This window comes from Atheta coriaria, unplaced genomic scaffold, assembly GCF_025399875.1.
Source record: "Atheta coriaria isolate IRGN ID8LTWV9N9 unplaced genomic scaffold, Caltech_Dcor_3.1 hic_scaffold_4_pilon, whole genome shotgun sequence".
NCBI lineage: Eukaryota > Metazoa > Arthropoda > Insecta > Coleoptera > Staphylinidae > Dalotia > Dalotia coriaria.
In genome coordinates, this window is record NW_027045446.1 from 8,736,953 (window position 1) to 8,758,266 (window position 21,314).

Genomic DNA, 21,314 nt, shown 5'->3' on the forward strand with positions numbered 1-21,314 from the left:
ATCTGTGTGGTAACACCAAAGAAATAATTTAATCGCTCGAATAAAAACTGATTTGATTTTAATGAAGTAATTAAGTGCGCAGTTGCTCCAGAAAGATTTCCAACGTGTGGTGTACCCAGCGTATCACATTAAAAAATTGTTATTACAACACTTAATCGCAATACTTAATCCAAACGTGCTTATCGACGCCCATTCAAAAGTGTTATAAATATCGATTACGAATGGTTTCGAGCAAACGTTTAGGTGATTAATGAGGCAAACATAAATAATTCAGGTGTGAAATGACTTCATACCTCGACAAAATTTCCATACATTTAAATTTACATCGAACACAAATTTTTCCAAAGAAATATTTATTTCAGTTCAGACAATCTGTACAATTACAATGTTATAATATTAATTGGTTACACAGTAATATAAAGAACATGGCATCAAAGCAAAAATCGTAGGTATAGATAGCAACTATACGAGTTCATAATCATCGATTAAGTTTGTTTTTTCTTCCTTCAATTCAATATCAACATGGTTGTACCTCCGCAAACATTTCCATTACTTTTCCATTCAACTATCATTATCTTATTGGTATATAAGGTATGTCTAGTACACTTCTCGCTTCATCGTCCTTAAAACACATATCAATCATTAATGTTTGTATCTTGTTACGACACTGAATCAATCGTAAATTGTTACGTAATGCATGTATTTGTTACTTAACCGCTACTATTCTTACACTTATAATTACGTGTGTGTGTTTTTATTCAATTATTTTCCATATGCATCTTATCCGTTAAACTTGTAATGTATGTATGTATAAGTTATGTATCTTGCATTCCTTAAACGTTAAGACTCGTCTGTGTTACGTACATGTTTAGATTTGCGATCCACTTTGAGAGATCGTTATATATCATGGGCATGGGCGGGGGTTAGGGGGGAGGGCTGAGGATTACAAATTAATACTAGTTAGGATCTCGAAGTGTTTCCCTTCGCGCAAAACATCCTTACAAAATATAAATTAAAACAGAACCTCGTTAGTATAATACACAAAGAGATTGTTGTCGTAGAAGTGACCTCAAGTTCTTACAGATATAAACGTAATTAATTTTATCGCTTAATAATTCGGCATTTGAGAGAGATTCGAGTGCCATTTGATTCGCAAACAAACATAATTGTACTTTTCGTTTAAATCTACTCGTTCTCGCCCAAATATTTACATCTTACATAAAAATAAAAACATAAAGAATACTGCGAAGAAATACACAAACAAGCAGCGCTACACTATTTGTTATTAACTGATTGCACGAAATAATTGCGTATTGCACCTTTTCCAGCGGCGATCATTTTCTTATTATTCTGTGTTTTTAATTTTAAATCTCTCTTTTTGTCATCGAATGCAAATTTCGCTTTGATTTGAGATTTTTTTGAAAAAATCTACGAATTCTATCACAGGCTAAAGAGAGCTAAATTTTTTTTTTACTAAATTTTGTATGCTTCCAATGATGAAAATAATAGTTCAGCCACGAAACATCACAAACAGAGACAATAATTTAATTACTAAACTCCCAGCAATAAAACGAAAAACCAAAAATTTAATTATTCTGAGAGTAGTTTTTAATGTGTGTAATAAAAAACGCATGCACATTACACATTCACACATAATCGGAGAGAAATCGTTTCTTTTTGTGTAGCGTACGTTTTTGTTTAATTAAAAATTATGTTAAAGAAACATATTTACACCTGTCATGCAGTGTTCCAGCTGCAAATCAATATAATGTGTGTGCGCAGGATGGAGTTTACGAAATAAAATAAATAAATCTTAAACATTATGGCAAGTACGAAAATTCATTAATTAGTTTACTTAAATATAAACATCTGTAAGTCTCGATGATAGACGTGAAAACTGAAATTATTTACATTTAAATTAGTCACATTTAAAGCTAATCCAAAAACTCATTCGATTCGACAATGAAACAAAGCAACTTTTACATTTTGTACAGCGTATACGAATTTCTTATTACTCTTCACGTGTTTTCCAGCAATCGAATCTTAATTTATTAATGATTAATCAAAGAACCAACACTCAATTACATGCGTTAATCGCTTGCTGTGCCGAAGGACAAAGACCGAATGTATTTTTACATATTTGTTTAAATTTAATATATTTATACTGGAGATATTGTACAATTTTACGTATATGCTAATGTTTCCTTTTTGCTTGTAGGTAGGTATTACGTTTTTGAAGATTTTTATTAGTTTAGAAAGAAAATTTTCGTTTGTGTTGAAAAATGATGAATGTCTGAATTGTGTGAAGATTGTATCACTAAAAAAGTCTACGTATATATTACATTACAACATCGATTTATTTCATAGTCATCTAAGTTTCACTATTAGTACGTGTTTTGTCCTTCCGTTCATTAACCAAACCAATTTTTGATTTTTTCAAATGTAGCGTTGAGATAGAAACTGTTTACTGTATTTTCAGTGTCAATATTTCGATTTCGATTGTTCTCCGACCTCTGATTTATATTTCTTGTTAGGCTATTTTATTGAAAGAGAGTATAAGAATTTTAGTTATCAATATATCCATATCTCATTCATGGTGTACGTTTAGTTAATGTAATAAATTATCAATTTCATTATGTTCATCATTGTAATATTATCATTTAATTATTTATGTATATGTATAGTGTATGTATAATAATATAGATAGATAGTACCTTTATTCTCTTTGTTTTTATTACTTACTTTCTTTTCTTTTAAAATTTTTGTTTCATGGCGAGAAAAATGTGTAATGCTTGCATGCACTCTCTGTGTCTGAGTTATGTTTTGCAATGTAGGTATTTTTGTTTTGTCTCTTTCATTATGACTTGTTTATTCTTGTTACTACTAAAATATTAAGTTTAAGGTTTACTACCCTGACACCAAATTACGTATAATGTACTAAGAGTAAGATACTCGGCCGTTTTTGTTTGTTTGTATGTTTTGTTTGAGTTTCTGTGTGTTCGTCGGGTCGTCATAACCTCAAATCTGTGCTTTTTTTTAGTTTTTGTGACTAATTTCTCGTTTATTGCAGATAATATCAGTACGTTTCGTGTCTCCGGACGCGTCGCGCCTAGTCGTTTATAATTGGTTAATTAATTGGCACAAGGTACGGTTCTTTTTCTCTTCCAAACATACTTTGACGTAATTCTTGATTTATCTTTGTCTTCGATTTGTTTGTGTTGCGAGCAACGAATCATCCTTCCTCGATACATAGAAAAATATTTCTCCAAACAATGAATTTCTATTTGATTTACGTATTTATTTTCTTGCTTTTGTTTATTTTTGTCTAAATAATTTGCATTTGATTCTTCCGCTTTTTTTCGTTAAATGTCAGAAAGTTTCAAAAAGGGATGGACTTGTTGTTTTGTAATCGTAACATCTCATTTCACAATCGTCAACGCAATGAGAAACTAAATAAAAATCACAAATCCTTGCCTTATATCAAAGTCGAAAGCCTGCGTGTTGTTGTCTCTCTAGCTTTCAGTTCATCAACAACATGTTTCAACCAAGGAAAGAAAAGTATGATAAAGATAATAATATAATCGTAATCATCCACATAATATAATAATTAATAAAACTTAACATAATTCACTTTTAAGTAGTAAAACGAGTACACAATTCGAACACAATTTCTCAAAAAAAAATTATCAAAAAATATGTACACAATTCATATAATAATATTTCCATTGATCAAATTAACTGTTTCCTTTTCTCGCTGATGCGAACAGACGTTTTTAAACAAATATTTATAAAACAACATAATACAAACATAAATGTTCCGTCAATCGGTGAGCTGATCAACTGGACAACAACCGATCGTTTCCGTTTGATTGAAGTTCGCACTCGAAGCTTGTGTGTGTCGTGTTCCGGATCCTTCACGTTCAACGCGCACAACATTTAAACAATCATCTCACGCACGCACACAACTCTCACCGAAAGTCTCTGTCACTGAGTGGGCTTCAGAACACAACTCCAAAGAAATGTTAATAACCGATTTGATCGAACTTATATAACACATCGTCCAAAATGTCATCTACCATGTGTTTGAACAAAACACCGCACATTCATCAAAGTCTTCCTCCTCTGCTTACTCGTCCCGACTGTCCGTTAATACGCTTTAGCTAAATGTAACTTAAGTTTAACGCTTATGTACGTTTGTGGTTTGTGTGTGTCTTATGTAGGTACTTTCGAAACGGCCTTGAGCAGGTCCGCGCCGGACGACTTATCGAGACCCATCTTCATCGGGTCGTGGTGATGATGGAGCGAGTGCTGTGCGTCCAACTTCGCCTGCTGTTTCTCCTGCTGCTGCTGCTTGTGTCGTTCCTGCTCTTCGCGTTCACGTCGCGCCTGCTCGTTGATCTCCTTGACGGCGCGTAGTTCCTTTTTCAGCTTCATCCTCCGGTTCTGGAACCAGATCTTGATCTGACGCTCGGTGAGGCACAACGCGTGTGCGATCTCGATGCGTCGCCGTCGTGTCAGATAGTGATTGAAGTGGAACTCTTTCTCTAGCTCCAGCGTCTGAAAACGCGTGTAGGTCTGTCGGCCCCGTCGTCTTGGACAGCCATTCGGGCCTGTAACAGACGAGAAGATGCCCCCATCGGGAAGGGTTCCTACGTTAGAATTAAATTTCTCTTAAACACCAATCTCACTGAATGTATACTTAAAATTAAACTTAACTTAAACGTAAAGCATTGAAAACTGCGATTTTGACTCTACAAATTCATAGAAAACTTTCTCCCAGGCAATAAATAACCCAAAAGTAAAAAAGGGCTGCAATCTTTTATGGCCGTTTTGAGACTTATTGCTTCAAACTTTCTCTTTGAGACGTTTTTTTTTATATATTAACCCTAAATTTCTTTTTACTCGGTGATCAATAAAAACTTTCTTAAACACTCTTTAAAAAAAGAGGTATAAAGGGTTTTGGAAAGTGCAGAGAATAAAGAATGAACATTTGAAAGCTTTCAGCGTGGCCGGCAAGGTCCGCCACAAAAATTGGAAAGAAACTTATTGACCCTCTAAATCTTTCCACGGAAACCCCAAGCCAGCCAAGATGTGCTTGAGTATTTGCGCGCAGAAGTAAAACGTTAGTAGAAACATAAAATATAACCGTTACGAGTGTAAGCCCTGTTTATTTCCCGAATGGAAAAACGAGCAGAGTCGTAAAACATTCCGGGTCCTGCGGCATGCGACATGCGTCCGATTTGCACTACATTCCTGCCGGTCCAGAGAAAAAGTAAAGCACCCAAGCTGGACGCAAGGTCCTCCTCTACAGATCGGATCGATATGTCGATACCCCAAGACCCTAAACCCAGAGATTAAGTAAGTAATAAAAAGGCAGGCGTGTTTCTATAAACGTGCACGGCGTTTTTACTCAAAATTTAATTTTAATCAAAATAATCTTAATGAGCGTGAAAAAGTTTACACGTCATCAATGCGAGAGAATTGTGGATAAAAGTTAGCGTTTCATGTTGGAAGCCTTTAAAGCTGACATGTTTCATCATAAATCCATGGATGAAAGGGCTTTGCCAGACGACTAGGCTAAGCTAACAAACGATAATGGTAATAAGAAGAAATATCATAAACAATAAGAAATCGCGGCGCACGCTTTGCTCGCCGCCTGGTGTGAAGCAGCAATTCCTATAACACTGGAATACATGTACATGTCTGAGCATTGCGAGAATCTGGGAATGGTTGAGGCGGGCGCGCCCGGAGTCTCTTCAGTGCATCGCGCATGAAGCGCGCGACACGATGCCAACGCCAAACTAAACACAATGGCGTCAGATAGTAACGCGCTATCAGGTTATTAATGTCCTCATGCCTGTCGCTATGCGCATTACAGATAAGATACGCAGTCCAGACACGAAACCCTTTGTCGCTCGCCAGCGTGCTCACACACGAACGCGATTCTCCATCGCGCTGGACTTGGCACACTCAGAAACACTCACTTGCTTCCAAGATGGAGCAAGATAACCGATCGAGTTAGCGTCTGGCTGGCTGCGCTTACGAGTGGGATAAAGATGAAGATATTCCGCGCTTTATGTCGTGAGCTTCACAATGGAATTCAAGGTTTGAGTGTCTTCTTGCTCTGTGTGTGTGTGTGTTTGTCTTTGAATGTGTGTGATGCTGCTGCTCGAACATGGCCGTCGTGTTCGGGTTGGGCTCTGGCGGAGCGCGGGGTTGCTATGGTTACCAGGCCCTTGGGTTGCCGTTTGCCGCAGCGCTCGCCCCCATCGCCGCATGCATGCACGTCGCACACCCTAAAAACGTCATAAATCACCGACAGACTTTCCTGCGCCCGAACGCGTTCACCCTTCCAAAAACAAGGGTTCCGGCTGACGTCCTGACATTCTCCCCGACTGCCATTTCAAAAACGCGCCTAGTTTATGCACGATACCAAGGATGCTTAATTAAAAATTTCAAACGAATCAAAAATGCAAAACCTATTATTGAATAGTCTTTCAACCAAAATTGAATAGGGCCCGAATGAAGGAGATTAACAAACATCTGACGCATTCCCCAGAATCAAGAAGAGCTTCCCAAACAGAAAAAGAGCCCGTTTATGCAAATCACTTGAGAAGACAGACCTCATTCGAATGCACGACTGTTGAAAACAAAGAAGTCGGCGGCGTCTACTTTGCAGCCGGCGCGCGAAGCGTGACTTAAAAGCTCTAAAGTCAATATCAGCATTCCGTTGCAGTTCCTCAAGACGCATAAAACTTCGGGCAAAAAAAAAAGTTCAAAAACGAACGCTGACAGCTGTAAATCGACACCTCTCGCAACAAATCACTTTAAATCACATCAAACTAGTGTTTCTCGAAATACAAATGTTTTCATCGGTCGAATGACCGAAGGTTAAAATTAGTGCAGCATCAATAAATCACACAAAAGAAGTCATAACATTTCGACTTGAATTTCCATTCGAAAAAATAAAAGATTTTCTTTCTGTTTGTGGCGAGTGAAACCGTATGCACGTCGAGTTGCAGTTGCGTGCCGCCTGCACATTGAACGACGTGCGTTAATTCATAAACACTAAAAACGTACGAAACGACTTGAGCCAACGCGCCCAACGTCGCAATATGCAAGCGAACCTTATTTAAGCTCTAAACCGTGTGTGCGGATACGGCGAGAACCGCAGCGTTATTTATTTATTAATAAAATACAACGCGGAACGAACACATTTATCGCGATAACATAAGTTAAACATAAAAACATTTCATTGATTTTTTTTTATGGTAGATCTCATACTGATGCGAGAGAATTTTGCATGGTGTATTTTTACTTATTGGTTGTTTTGGTCACCCTAAATGCATTTTATGTGTCATTTCGTGTTGCATGCAAAGCGGCCTCTCGTTTTCCCTTCCCTTTCGCCTAATTACGATATTATTATTGTTTCATTATTACGACGTGTCGCAATCATAAATTTTTTATGCGCCGTCGTAAATTTCGACCGTACGCGCCAACGGTTAGTTGATTATCGCGTTCGGTTTGATAATAATTGAACCATAACCGTAAACTACATCTATTCGTGCGGCTGGTTAGGCTAAATGCACCAAATAAATGTCGCCTTTAAAATGGTTTCACACCTCAAGACACAGAGAAAAAAAAAACAATAAAACAGATAGTTTTCGGTAGAATCCGGTGTAATTTGGAAGATTACATGGTGCAAAGAGAGATTAGAGTAGTGTGGGTTATAGAAATAGAAGCTCAAGTGGTATTAGCAGAATTTGTAGTATAAAAGGAGTCAATATTCAATAAACAAGAAATATAGTACTCTGACTGAGTAGTAAATGTTAAGCATGCTTCTTGGTTTGTTTCAACTCGCATTTGCAGAGATGGACAAAAACGCTGAGCATGAAAGTCTCAGCAGTTGGCAAGTTGAAAACGCCGGCCGTCGTAAATTCACCTTTCAACGATGCATTGCAATTTCATGAAGCGATTGCACTGCGTCCGCCACGCAGATGTGCGTGCGCAATGCCGCTATTTCAATTTCTAACTCTTAAGTATTTCTATTAATGTAGCGCATGGAAAATCACAAACATAACTAACGTGAACACATGAAATCAATCCGTCTTGGAAAGAATCCGTATCGAATTTATTTATGTACCAGCTAATTGCCAATGTGAATGGAATGAGATTACTCATTAAGATACGCAAATTATAAATATTTGTCTGCAGCGAACACATAAATACAGATAAGATTGAGTAATTAAAAACACACGCAGTTATCGCTCAGTCTCAGCGTCTCAGTGTCAAGCTTCGTGTCAACTACACAATTGCATGTTTTCTTCATGTAGATACTGGGTGTTTTCTGCATGAGCCACTCGGGCAATTAGAAGGCGATGCACGATGAGCATTCGTGACACCCAAGAAGACGCCGGCGCTATCTGTTAAGGCGATGTCGTGTCATGCATCATGCACCTTTGTATAAATGGCTGTGGGAGCTACGTGCGCATGTTGCAAAACCGTCCAAGTAATGAAATATTGTGTACAGATAAGACAAGCAAACCCAGGAGGATCGTGCAGTAATTTATTGTGCTCACTATTCGCACACACTTTTCGAATGCAAATCTAATCACAACATTGTTGCAGCTAAATTTTTAGTTTTTCGGTGTTTTAAATGTAGAAAATGTTCAGTTGGAGCACGTATTAGATTTGAAATTAGTTGCACAGCTAATGTGTATGCGAGTCGTGTGCGAATGCAACTGCAAGTTGCAGTTGTGGGCCCCGCCACCGCGGTGGGTCTTGACGGGCGTTAATATGAGCGCCCGTGCTATTTAAAATGCAGAATGTGGCGGCAGCCATTCCAATTGTGCATCCCGAGTAGGATGTATTAAAATGGGTATGCGAAAACCGCCCCCCTAGGAGTTTCTGCGCAGTAGAGCCCATGATGGGCGAAAGTCATGTTTTCGCGTCCGCAGTCGCGATGCATGCATAATAACTATACCGCGCAGACGTGCCATTGCTTCATCTTTATTCCCCGCGTAGCCTGGCGCAGACCACCTTAGTAAACATGCTCGTTGAAGCTGGTCTGAGATGTGAGCACGGAGGAAAAACGGTTGAATCAGTTTAAAAGACGTGGAAATGTTGGAAACGCTGAAAACCTAAGGATATGTTCGGATAAGTTGGAATTGTCGGGCGTGGGGGCGGCGAAATGGGTTGAGCTGGTGCTGGTGTTGTGTGCTGCGCTGATAGCGGTGCGCGCGCTCGCCGTACGTATATAGCTGACGCGCTCGTTTTCATCGTTTCTCGTCGTCGTTGTGCGCCGTTTTCCTCGTCGGTATATTGCCGGATGAAATGTTCGTAATGTTTGGCTATACCACCACACTATCAACTATCGACGCTGCAGCCTTGCACACAGCACAGCACACGGTGTGCATCTAACTGCCTTTCGTGCGCGTTTCGCCCGTGTGCATCGAAATGCGCATCGCGTCGTTCGTTGCCATCGTCATGGCGTAATGTCGGCGTTATCTTCATTCGCGCCGCTCATCCCCAGTTATCCACCCTTCTCGTATACATCCGATGATATCCAATACGTTAGCTTTACTGCACGATCCACCCAATGCCATCGTCAAAAATTCCTCATACTTTTTCCAAAAATAAAACTTTTATTCGCCGAAAAATAAAATCGAATTCAATTTTCTGCAAAATTCTCTCACGAATTAAAAAATGCTTTCCAATAACCCACGATGCAGCGGTAATCGTCTGTGAAACGAGTGATGTATGCAGGGAGATGCAAAGACACCTTTATCGGCCATCCAAAGATGCTTTGATGTTTATGTCGATGTATGATGGTGTCGTTGACGATGAGGACGAGAGATTTGATGACGCGGTTGACGATGCCATAAGTCGTCATAGACCTCATGATTCATCATCGTTTGGGCTGCCATCGGGCGCGTTATAATTTAGTCGTTTTATGCCGCGCGGGTGCCTCCGACATACGCTTAAATATTTACACTCTCATAATTAGCAGACACATGCATAATTTTGCAAACCATCCAGACGGCTCCTCAAATATTCATCAATTCCTCCCGAATGCCTACCTGGCAAACTTCATTTACATAAAGCCCTTTTGGGGGGCAAAACTAAAAATTACACACGCTGCAAAGTTTACTTTTATTCCGGCTTAATTTTCAGTTTCAGGTGCCGGGGTGTAATCATGCTCCCCGATTCCGGCAGCGGAGGCGGGTCGTTAATGCAGCCGACTGGGATGTGATGGTATTACTTCTACAACACCATAACCATCCATCCTGTCGTTTTCGGCGGTGGGAATGGGGAATATCGCGACGCAGACCCTTGCTATCTGGCCAAGGTGCCCCATAACTCGCTTGTGAAACTTACTTTTCCCCCGGTATTGTTACGTGTAACCTGCTCCTGCTGTTCAAGTCTGTGTTCGAACGCCGACGAATCGATATTCACTGGCTGCCGGAAGCGTGGGAGCACTCCAGGCTGAATCTACATTCAACTCCGTTGCTGCAACGAGCGTCTGGAGTCTCGTAAATGTCCCGATTCTTTGTTTTCCAGAGAAGGGGCACAAGTTTACACTAAAGCAGAGGTCTAACCTGGACATGGACCAGATAGTCCAAATACTGATTTGGATGATAGTGATTGTGAGTGAACCCAGAGATCTGATAGAAATTCAACCAACTTTTACCAAACAAAGATGATACCTACATTCAAATACTAAGCATTTTGAAGCTCGGTTACTTGTTTCAATATTGTGATAATTTACAACGTCGAATACCGGATTTGAAGATAACTTATAATGCATGTCGGGAATTTTAACGATTTTCCCACATTGCAATGCTATATTTTTGCCGCATTAATAAACAAATCGTGCTAGGCATATTACGCGGTCATTAATTAAAGAAAAATGCCATTACACATAAACCAACCCATACCACCAACAACACAACCTGCTTCTGTATCAGAACGATGATCTAAAACCCACTAACTCACTAACACGTCCCCGGGCAGTTGTAGGCTTGGAATAGGCGTGATTGTAATGAATTTGTGTAGTCGTATCGTTTTGTACGTTTTGTAATTGTATCAATGGTGGTATGTTTGTACGGTTACGACTCTGCAATAAGTAGGCGAGCGAGAATACAAAGTGTTTTGAAAATTGAACAACCTACGATTAAACGACCGAGAACTTACGTTTTGCTGTGGAAAATTTGCTGCAGACTTTGTGATAATTTAGCGCGGCATTTAGTTTGATTTGCAAGTCAAGCGTGCAACCGCAGCGCGCACGCAACTGCGCATAATGAATGCATTATGAAGCGATTTATATCTCGATTCGCTTTTTTTTCACTTAACTAGAACCTCCGTTGTGTAGCATATAAGAGTAAATAAATATTAAACAAAATTCAATATTTTGAATTTTCTACAAAAGAAAAATTTTTGTTTTGATTTTTTCAGGAGTAAAGAATCACTAATACAAAGTATGTATGGTGGTAGTGAGGTTCCCGGTCGTAAATGTCATTTTGCAGATTTTTTAAGATGATTTACAGTTTCAACATTCTAAAGTTGCGTGTCGAAAATGACTAAACACGTTCGAGTCGACTATAAGCAGAAGGTTTCCCCGAAGCAATGCAGGAAGACGGAAAACTTCCGTTGTTCCTTCGATTCCAGGGAGCGGGCGCGAACGCTAACCGGAACGTATTGCAATAAGAACGAGCCAAGCCAGTACCGCGGGATATTTATAGCCCCGACGTAGTTTTAACCTTTTTCTTCCTTTTCTCCTTCGGGAGCGCCAAGTTGGGGCGAAGCAAACCGTGCGCGAGATTAAAACCCATAACTTATATTTTATTTCGCTCTCTTTTCTTAAACTTGCGATGATGCCTTCTGGAGAATGGGAAATCTGCAGCCGGATGATTTATGGATATAATCACTGATTTGCAATATGTCACCATACCTTCTCCTGTGCTTGATCAAATATTAATGGCTCTTCAAAATATATAGAATTGAAAATGTAAATTCCGTATAAACAAGCGCAGCGCCTGCATTCTGCCGAACGAATGGGCCCATAAAAATCCGAAAGCTATTCCGACTGTCAACATGTACGCTTCGTTGACTTCGAATGCGCGCCCGTGTGTTGTGTGTTGCAATTTACATTCACGATTACGTTCCAACACTTTAAAGTTTTTCCGATGCAATAAATCTGCGCGGATCGTAAAACGAAAAACAGGGGCTCCCCATCAGAGAGGAGGCTCCGGACCAATTCGCACTGCTCGTTATAATCCAATTGGAATTACCATTGGCCCGGCGTCAAACCAATTCGAACATGCATAATGCCGGCGATAAATTTCTATTTTAATCCTTCGAGAGTAGCGAATGCAAACATTGTAAATTGCCAATTCAGACTGCAGCCCGCCGGGGTCTAATTGGAAGTCATCCTCCCTACGAATATCTCTGATTACATTTTGGGGTTACTTTAGCTGAGGGGGCTGTTCAGGCATGCACCGTTGCCAAAATGGATGAAACTGCTTGTTCCATAATGCAAGTGATTTAAAGGGTGGGCGAAGTTCGAGCACCCGCCGTGATGCACCTGAGCCACATTAGTACCCTTTGTTCGTGTTCCATGCTAGGCCATACTTTTCGTTCATCTTCCACTTAATGTAATGCAAAGCACCTTTCTTTCCTTTCTTCGTGTTATTTTTTTTTCACGTTTTGGAACGAATCGAAGGCAGCACACTCGCGGGTTCTTTACGAGCACTGCCGGCGAACACAGAAAAGAAACGTCGCATAAATATGCCACCAATGTCTTAAATCCCCTCGGAGCTGGTCCTAGTCGGCGCGATTGGGATTGGCCGAACACAAACTCACATTACCAAAGGGATGCGCGCCGACCATTCTTTCACGCTGCCCCGGTCGCAAGATTAATGACAAGCCCATCATTTACACCGGTCTGAATAAAGAACTTGACCATCCCATACGTTCAGCGACTGCACACACACACAAACAGGTCAAGAATCAAGTTTAGTTCTTGTACGTTCTACGGAGGTCATCCAATGGAAACCAGCTAAAGCAACGCGCGGCGATAAAGATTTCTCACATTCCCAGCGAGCATGGAGGAAAAAGAAGAAGAAAAAAAAAACGAATCAAATTTATTCTCCGTCTTTTCGGATAAGAGACCGGCCTACGTATCTTATAAATAATGACCACAATAATTTACCGATACACTCGCCGCGCGACCAAAAAACGAGAAAACTGAAACGCGAGTGATTTATAAATACTGTTTGGAATATCTCACGCAAACAACTATGGTATTCAGACACTGAGTGTTGCATATCTCGAAAATATGAACACTACCTACAATTGTAGCACGTAGTAGTACCTATCTACCACCTTTTACTACCGAGTGTGTGTGTTCATGTGCGTCCGTGATATACGACAGATAATGGACAATTTATTCAAAAATTATTGAACATTACCGCCGACATTAAGGCAATAACCGTGGCCATAAGCAAGTAATTTACTAATAAGCGAGTGAAAATACATAATAAGAAAATGGGAGTTATTATATCTGTGCTTCTGCGCGTGCGCATTTGCGCCCGGACATCCATAAAGTTTATAAAGTTGGTAATTGCCCAAGTACCTACACAAATAACCAACGCGTTTATAAATCGCAGCGCAAAAAACGCTAAGCTTATATTTTGTTGTAAATTTACGAGGCGAATTTTTGTCATCGCGTGCGCGCACAAAATTTACATTGAAAATATATATTTCTAAACGTAAAACGTGCTTAATTGCGTGTTGCCGTCGTAAAAGTCTCATCTGCATCATTTTATCAACTAACCCCCGAGGTGCAAGCCCACAAAAAACATTACAGGGTACGAAATTCACGAATAAACTATTTTCAACACACTGCTGGTGACTTGGTACTTGGTGACACAGTATTTGGAAAGAAAAATACGTTATATTTTTTACCATTACCCAGATGCGTGTGCATGCACCGCGAACACGAACAAAGTAATCGCTTATTTACATGCCGTTGGAATGAGGAAATATTTTTATTTTACGATGGTCGTAAAAAAACGTTGCGTTTCGATTCTGACCGTTACCATGTGCTTTGCAAGTCGAAAAGTGTGACCTATTAATGAAGTCTTTAACTTGCTGCACGACATACAATTACATGTACGCCGCGCAATTATTCTAAATTCCGAATGCCTCGAAATGGCGCCCCGAATGTGAGAAATATTACGCGGAATTACTGAAATTGCGTATGAACTGTAGACCCTTAATGTTGGTGGCTTGTGAGCTTGCTTTCCAGGCCTGGATGAGGAAGTTTACGACGCCCGGCAGCCATTTCCGCGACGAACAACGCACATTTTACGTGCACGCGCAAAACCCGCGTTTTGCAAACACGCTGCGTGCAAGATAATGAGATCTGATAGTCTAACGGCGCATAATGGGATAATGGTCCCTCTCCAGAAAGGGGTGCCTATGGAAGTACGCGTGCTCTATCGCGATGCCGTTTGTTTATTGGCCACAGAGTGAGAGTTATGTTTGAGCAACTTCTAAAAACGCCAGCGGTTTAATTAAAAGATATTACGCATATATTATATTTAGGGGAGTTTTAATATTTTCTGATGCTGCGTTACCAATGACATTGATAAATATGACGAGGGGGAACCAAGCAGTTTTTAATTCCTTTTGTAATTAAAGCGTCCTTGAATCTCAAACACACAAAAACATTTTGTTTTTGTCGATGCGGTCTGGAGATGTGCGCGGCTGCAGCTAAATTCTTTATTAATTACATTCTCGTCGACTTTGTCGCGTCTGCGCACTCGGCTTTCTAATTACGCGCCGGCAAAAGCGGTCGGCAATCGCCTGGCAATATGCCACCTAATGGTAATGTCGTCGTAACTCATCCCGCACCGACGAAGGGTCAAATTAATTTCGTCGGAGCAAACGAAGGCTGCTGCTGCCGCCGCCGCATGTGTGTGCGTGTGCCCAAAATGGCTGCGTGCTCTCCCCCTGAAATGCGAGCGTACGCTCGTACAGTGGTGCAATTTATCGACTTACATGCGCGGAATAATTAAACACCTTCGAAGGGGAGCTTCCCGGGTGTACCAACAACTGTTGTTTGAACCGCATGCACAAATGAGAAAATTTTCGCATTTTATCTGCGTCTTTTGTGCTTAAAGCTTAAAAAGTGGCCGTTTTACCCTCGAAAGGGGTAGTTTGACATCTCGTAGAGATGCTTCCCGAGCACGCCCAGCATAAATTTATTATCTATATGCGTATCTAAATTGCGGCATGGTAATTGCGTCGGCCGTCGAGCGAACGACACAATAAGCGGGTATGATAATCACGTATCGTTTAAATTATACGAGGACTTAAAGGGCCATGCTACGCGCGTCGACCCATTGTGCGACAATGGGACCATTCCTATATATTTCCACATTCGGCGTTACTTTCGCTGCGTGAGTGTGTGCGTACGCAGGAATGGAAGAACAAAAACGATGGGGGTCGATCCCTTTTTCCCGCTTCACCATCGGAACGTGTTCGGCACATCTAAACGGGCGCGCATAACGACGCGCGATACCCGACTAGATAGACGTTATTGGCGATGAGATGAGGGGAATATCGCCCATCGTACGCCAACATGGCGGCCTTTTCCCGTGTGGACCTTTAGGGGATTTGCGGGCGACACGCGTTTGTTATCATTGCTAAAAATTATCACAGAGACAAAACAAAAGCTACATACAACTAGTGACTTTCAAAAAATAAAAAAAAATTACAAATTTTCAAAATCAACGATGGTTGTTTAAAAGTCATAAATGAACACAACGGGTTTTTATTACTTTCTAATGGAAGTAACATCCGCGCATCGTAAAAATACGACTGGCCAGCAGGAAGATGAGCAAATCAAAGAATTCCAAATTCAGTCCAAAGCAATTCAGAGTTTAGTGCTTGACTTAAGCAGCGTTAACATTAGAATGTCCTGATTAGCCAAGTGACAATAAGTGAGGTCGGTGCAAATGACCCAGCAGTTTTTCCTGCCTATTATCAAGATCACAATCAAATTTCTTCACCCACTTTTTATCTTTACTTCTGATAACCATAAAAAAAGCGCAACTTAAGCCGAATGGAAATAGGAGCACTCAGCGTACGACTACTCCTTGATGGGGCGCGTAACTATAATGACTTTACACAACCCCACGATCGACAACCCCCGCCTATGTCGTTTTGAATCAGTGACGCCTCTACGCCGTCGTAAAAATAATTGTGGGCTCGTGCCCACACTCACACACACAAGTATAATATAAGTTTCTCTCTGACTTGTCAAACATGCAATAAACTCTTTCGCACTCCATATAGCCTTTAAGATAATTGATGTCGTATAATTCCGGGGTGCTCTATTCTGTATGTCGCAACTATGGAGATGGCGCATTCCAGGTCGTTACGGCGACCACAAAACTACCGCATTTCGGGGCATAATAAACGCATAAAACGCATGAAAACATAAAAACATAACATAAACTCCACTGGGGGGACCACTACTAAGCCAACAAAGGCCTAAAATCAGCACAAAAAATCATAAACTAAAATTTGATATGAATAAACAAGAGAGTAACACAATAACTCGCTGAATATTACAATTACAATCTTAAATGTTCATTATAAATAAACAAATTAATTTCCATCGGTTAATCATATTAATGGCTTCTCGTTCATCAATTGACATAAATACATGCTGGGCGTAAGTCTTTACTTATTGTTCAGCCAATTATACCCGAAGAGCAAGCAGATGATCGACATGTACACGAGTAAATTGTGTCGCTACGTCAGCGTGTTCCTGATTAATGGATAAATTGAAAAATTATTTGTCATTGTCACGTAATTGGACACTCTCATTCCGGCAAGGTCCCACTTCTATTTATTTAGCTGGACGCATTTGAGAAATGATCAAATTAGTGTGGCTAATTACGAATATGTGTTGTAAAAAACAGCGCGAACGATGTTTAAATTAAAATGTTGGAAAATATTTTAACACGGTGGAAACTGATTGTTTTCGTAACGGTGTGCAATCGCTAAAAGATCAAAAGGAGTAGAAATTTACGCCAGGCGCACGCGAAAATGACGCATCCGATAAATTTCAGATCAAAGAAGTCGATTGGTTAAATATTTATTAGATTGTGCGATCAATTTCCGTCGATTGCTTAGCGTTTAGAAACATTTAATATTTACAACAAAAACTACCGAAAAAAAGCTGCGCAAGCCTAACGCAAATAGTAAATATGTTGGAGATGTAAATGTACCGGTTTTAGATGTACGCGCATGTCGCTTTCCTTAGACTTGTGACATGTCATACTAGATGGTAACTTGATACCTAGCCTCATGGCGCAATTCAATGTCACTGACAGCAAAACAAGCAGGAGTGAAACTAGTTTCCATTTCCGAAAATTGTAAAATTTTAAAATCGGTTGAAAATTTCACAAGTGTGAAATAAAGTTCAAGGGTATTATTTAGTATCAGATGTGTTTTCATAAAATATGCTTATTTTGGTGATTTTAATGGTGTCAACAAACCAATCAATTTATAATTTTTGATGTTATCGACGTTGTTATTATGAATTTGGTAATTTCACCAACAAATAAAACAATTAGTGCAATTTTCGGTCGTTACACTGGCCCGTGCTGTGATAGCAACAGCCACAGCACAGGCAGTAAACCACAATGTAGCCACATTATTTATGACTAAAAATAAATTCCTAATTTAGATTTCTTGCGCACACACTGTGAGAGAGGCTGGGAGTTTCATCGCGCTAACGACCAATGTTCACCAGGCCGACTGCGCGAAGAATAAAGAATACAAACTTGGCCATGAATTATGTTAAGCGTGTACTCTGTGTACGCCCGTGTAGCACGTAGGTATATAGCGCATTAAGTCTGGTATATACGAGGGGAATGACAGATGGATTTTTTTCCAGCGCGACAAGAAACGTGGTTAACCTCGACTACGACGACCAAGAGACTAGAGACTCAAAGAAAAAGAGTTTTTTTCCTAGGATTTGATGTATCAAAAGACTTTTAGGGTTGTTTAGCAAAAAACGGTTAAAGTGAAAGTTTTGCAAACGATTTAGCAACCCTTGCAAGAGGAAACTTTCTAAAAGTCTATCTTTTATTGCGCCTGGTTAAGTCAAGTTACTTAGTTTGGTGTACAGTGCCAAAATGGTACTAAAAAATCGAACGTCGACTCACACTTGGCGACTTGGCAGTTTTATTGCGTTCTGCATTGTAAACACTCACGCGGAACAGAGCCGAGCAGAGACGCGTGCGATAAACTCGTCTAAATCGGCCGAAAAATTGCTTGTTTTGAAGTTTCGAATGTGCATTAAAAATATCCACTCTTACTCTTAATTATTATAAATTTCATGTGCATGTATCCCTAGTGCAGCATGAAATTTATTGCTTTATCAGCGTTACGAAAAAAATTATTAAGTTATACTCAGACATAACATTGCAAAATTTATCAGAAAGTTTAAGTCAAAATCGCAATTTTCATAAAATTTTCTTAAAATAACTTAAATTAAACCGCATTGGAAAACGTCACCATCATCGAACATACACAATAAATACTGAATTGATGATGGCGTTTTGACCAACAAGGCAAGGAAAACTTAAAATAATATAAAAAAATAAAAAATCGATTATGTACCATTGTACTCACCGCACACCACACGGTCAAAGGGGCTCATCCAATCTGAAAGATGACATTAATTGATCGTTAATAATCAGTTTTACAATGTACGGTAATAATTCACATCGGAAATATTTCTACAGCGCAATGCATTCAACGTCATACTAGACTTAAGTCACAAAAGTCACACATCGCCGCGAGACAAGTCTATGGAGAACAATGCGCACATAAATTCTCTTAGTCATATGCGCATGCGTGGCTTTGCGGCCACGTTGCTTCAATCAAAGATAAATTGCAGTTTAGTGCACATACAATGTAAATGCAGATGATTAATATCGACGGTGTTGACTTTACTAATATACAAATTGAAAAATTTTAAGCGCGTTTTCGAGAATTGCATTGTTTCCGAGAATTACACGGCAATAAATAGAGGATTTGCTCTTTTTGAATGCGTTTACTTTTGCGTTTAACAAAGTGTTACATAATATTAATGTGTAATTGTTGAGTGTTAATCTGGTCGTTAAATTCAGTGTATTTCAATATAAACAAATATGATATAAGTGCAGCGCGGTAATGAGCACAATAAAAATGGCATTCCCCCGGATTGGTCAATCGAACATGCAGCGAGCCATTAAAATATCCTATAAAATTATTTTTATTGATATCATTTAGCATTCAGGCGCCATTAATACAAATTTAATTGCATTTTTCAGTTGTTCATTTTTTTAATTCACACAACGCGATTTATTTCTTTATTATTCGATTGTTAATGCGCTCATTATTTTGTCGTAATGTGTCACGAATGTTGCATTTTTTGCATTGCATGCTGCACTTTTAATGAGTATATATCCTGCGCTATTTATTTCCGTATTCTAGATGTGAATTGAGTCGATCGCCGATTAAATTTATTATTTATTTGTTTAGCTTAGAGTTCGGTTGTTGCCGACGGTCGATTAGCAACAAATTGAAAACCAGCGCGTTTCAACAATTTCCGATACAAGCGCGCGTAGTGCATCCGACGGACCGGTACCATTTTAATGGCGGCAATGTGTGTGTTCAGGTTTATGGCTAGTTTTATTGTTATAGCCTACTAAGTGGCCATTAAACGCATGTTTTATTGCTATTTTTTTGTCGTCCTCGTTTGTCCACCCAAAACGGTGTTGCACAATCATAACTACCCCTTGTAGTTATGGCATGAAAGTGATTTTGAAGCGCGTCCAATGTGATTAGGTCCAATTGGACGTTGAATGCGTTGAATATTGTTACGGTTTTCGAACTTACCTGTAATAGACATCCAAGGATATCGCGGAATGTCCGGAATTGGCTGCCCGCCGGGTGCCACCGGCTGGGAGCAGGAATTCAACGGATCCGCGACAGCGCTGGCGGCATGTTGGTAGAACTGTGCGGCGACGGCCATTGACGCCGAAGCGGCGCTGACGGAATTCGCAGCAGAAACAGCCACGCCGTTCTGATGATGATGGCCAAGTGCATAGTTGACCATGGAGTCCGTCGGTGCTACGTTACCAGCTAGACCAGCCGTGTATCGGCAGGATTTATCGTTGGCGGCGTCAACTGCGGCGGCGGCTGCCAATGCTGCGGTACTCGCGCTTGATGAAAAGCCCGGTACCATTGTACCGGTGGCGGCGGCATTGAAAGCGGCAACGGCTTGCTGCTGATGATGGTGGGCGGCGGCGGCCGACACGTACGGATACATTCTGGCCGCTGGCGACGTCGACGATGCGCTGCTATTGCTGTGCTGCGGCGACGATCCACTCGGCGATCCCGACGAGCTGTAATTCACCGCCGAGCTGAGGCTGGACTCGAGGTTTGATGTGGTGGTTGGGTTCGCGAACAGCTGCTGATGATGGAACTGTTGATGGTACTTCGGGAGCATGCTATCGATGATGAATTTGGAACTCATTGCTGGTTCCGTTCACTGCACCGCACACTGCCGCCGCTCATAATATACGCGAAATCAGGTCCCTTGCACTGAAGAACAACTGTGTTCGAACAAACAACTCTCGGGTGCACACTTGCAGATTACGATGCTCCGGCCGGCGGCAAAACTCTTCGAAAACGGCGAAATTTAATCGTGAACGACGCACGCGGAGCGCTATGTGGACTAGCCGACGACGACGACGACGGCGACGGGCAAAACGACGAACGTTTCGACGTACGGTACGGCCGCGCACTTAATAGGCTATTTTACTGAACGTCGTTTAACCCTATGCCCAGAGAAATTCTTACGCGTCCTTCTCCTCTACTTCTTCGAATCCTTTATGACCCATGTATGTTCGGTCTATAGCCCTCTATGCCTTATCCGCGGTACTAGAACGGTAATGGCGCCCCACCACGCCGACAGCGCTCAGAGCAGGTGCGGTCCCAGCCAATGGGTGCCCGCGTCGAGCCACGCGCGAACGCTCGATATCCGCGACGCGCGCGAGAAAGCGCCTCACCAACACAGCCGCAGCCGGCCGACGGCGGTCCCCAACCACATCGCCTGTCCCGGCTCGCCTCCATGTGCGTCGGCCCGCCGCACGCAACCGCCGCACGTTGCTGCGGAACGCCTAGCATTCCAACAATGTTACTGCTTACAAATTTTGACACCATATTTCAACAAATCGATTTAT

General features: G+C 40.9%; 2 protein-coding genes across 5 annotated transcripts in view; both read right to left on the reverse strand.

Moving 5' to 3' along the window:
• The window catches only part of LOC135791337 (uncharacterized), a 157,605-nt gene that overhangs the window by 62,211 nt on the left and 74,080 nt on the right, over positions 1-21,314 (reverse strand). The gene's annotated exons all lie outside the window — the stretch shown is intronic.
• Positions 337-21,081, reverse strand: LOC135791390 (homeobox protein abdominal-A homolog). Of its 4 annotated transcripts, none has more exons than XM_065301775.1 (3): positions 19,966-21,081; positions 18,715-18,747; positions 337-4,649 (listed from the first exon to the last, which is right to left on the reverse strand). In XM_065301775.1, the coding sequence occupies exons 1-3, from the start codon at positions 20,603-20,605 to the stop codon at positions 4,213-4,215; spliced, it is 1,110 nt and encodes a 369-aa protein (XP_065157847.1). In that variant the 5' UTR covers positions 20,606-21,081; the 3' UTR covers positions 337-4,212. The 4 variants fall into 4 exon arrangements, with proteins under 4 accessions (XP_065157847.1, XP_065157849.1, XP_065157846.1 ...); XM_065301777.1 differs by having other exon boundaries at positions 337-4,610; positions 19,966-21,080; XM_065301774.1 differs by having other exon boundaries at positions 18,703-18,747; positions 19,966-21,077.

Excerpts from the sequence above, each read along its gene's own strand:
- LOC135791390 (XM_065301774.1), bottom strand. The coding sequence starts at position 20,605 with ATGAGTTCCAAATTCATCATCGATAGCATGCTCCCGAAGTACCATCAA. Across the intron at positions 18,748-19,965 it reads TCCTTGGATGTCTATTACAG|ATTGGATGAGCCCCTTTGAC; the intron begins GTAAGTTCGAAA and ends GTCATCTTTCAG. Across the intron at positions 4,650-18,702 it reads GGTGTGCGGTGAGTACAATG|GAACCCTTCCCGATGGGGGC; the intron begins GTACATAATCGA and ends ATTCTAACGTAG.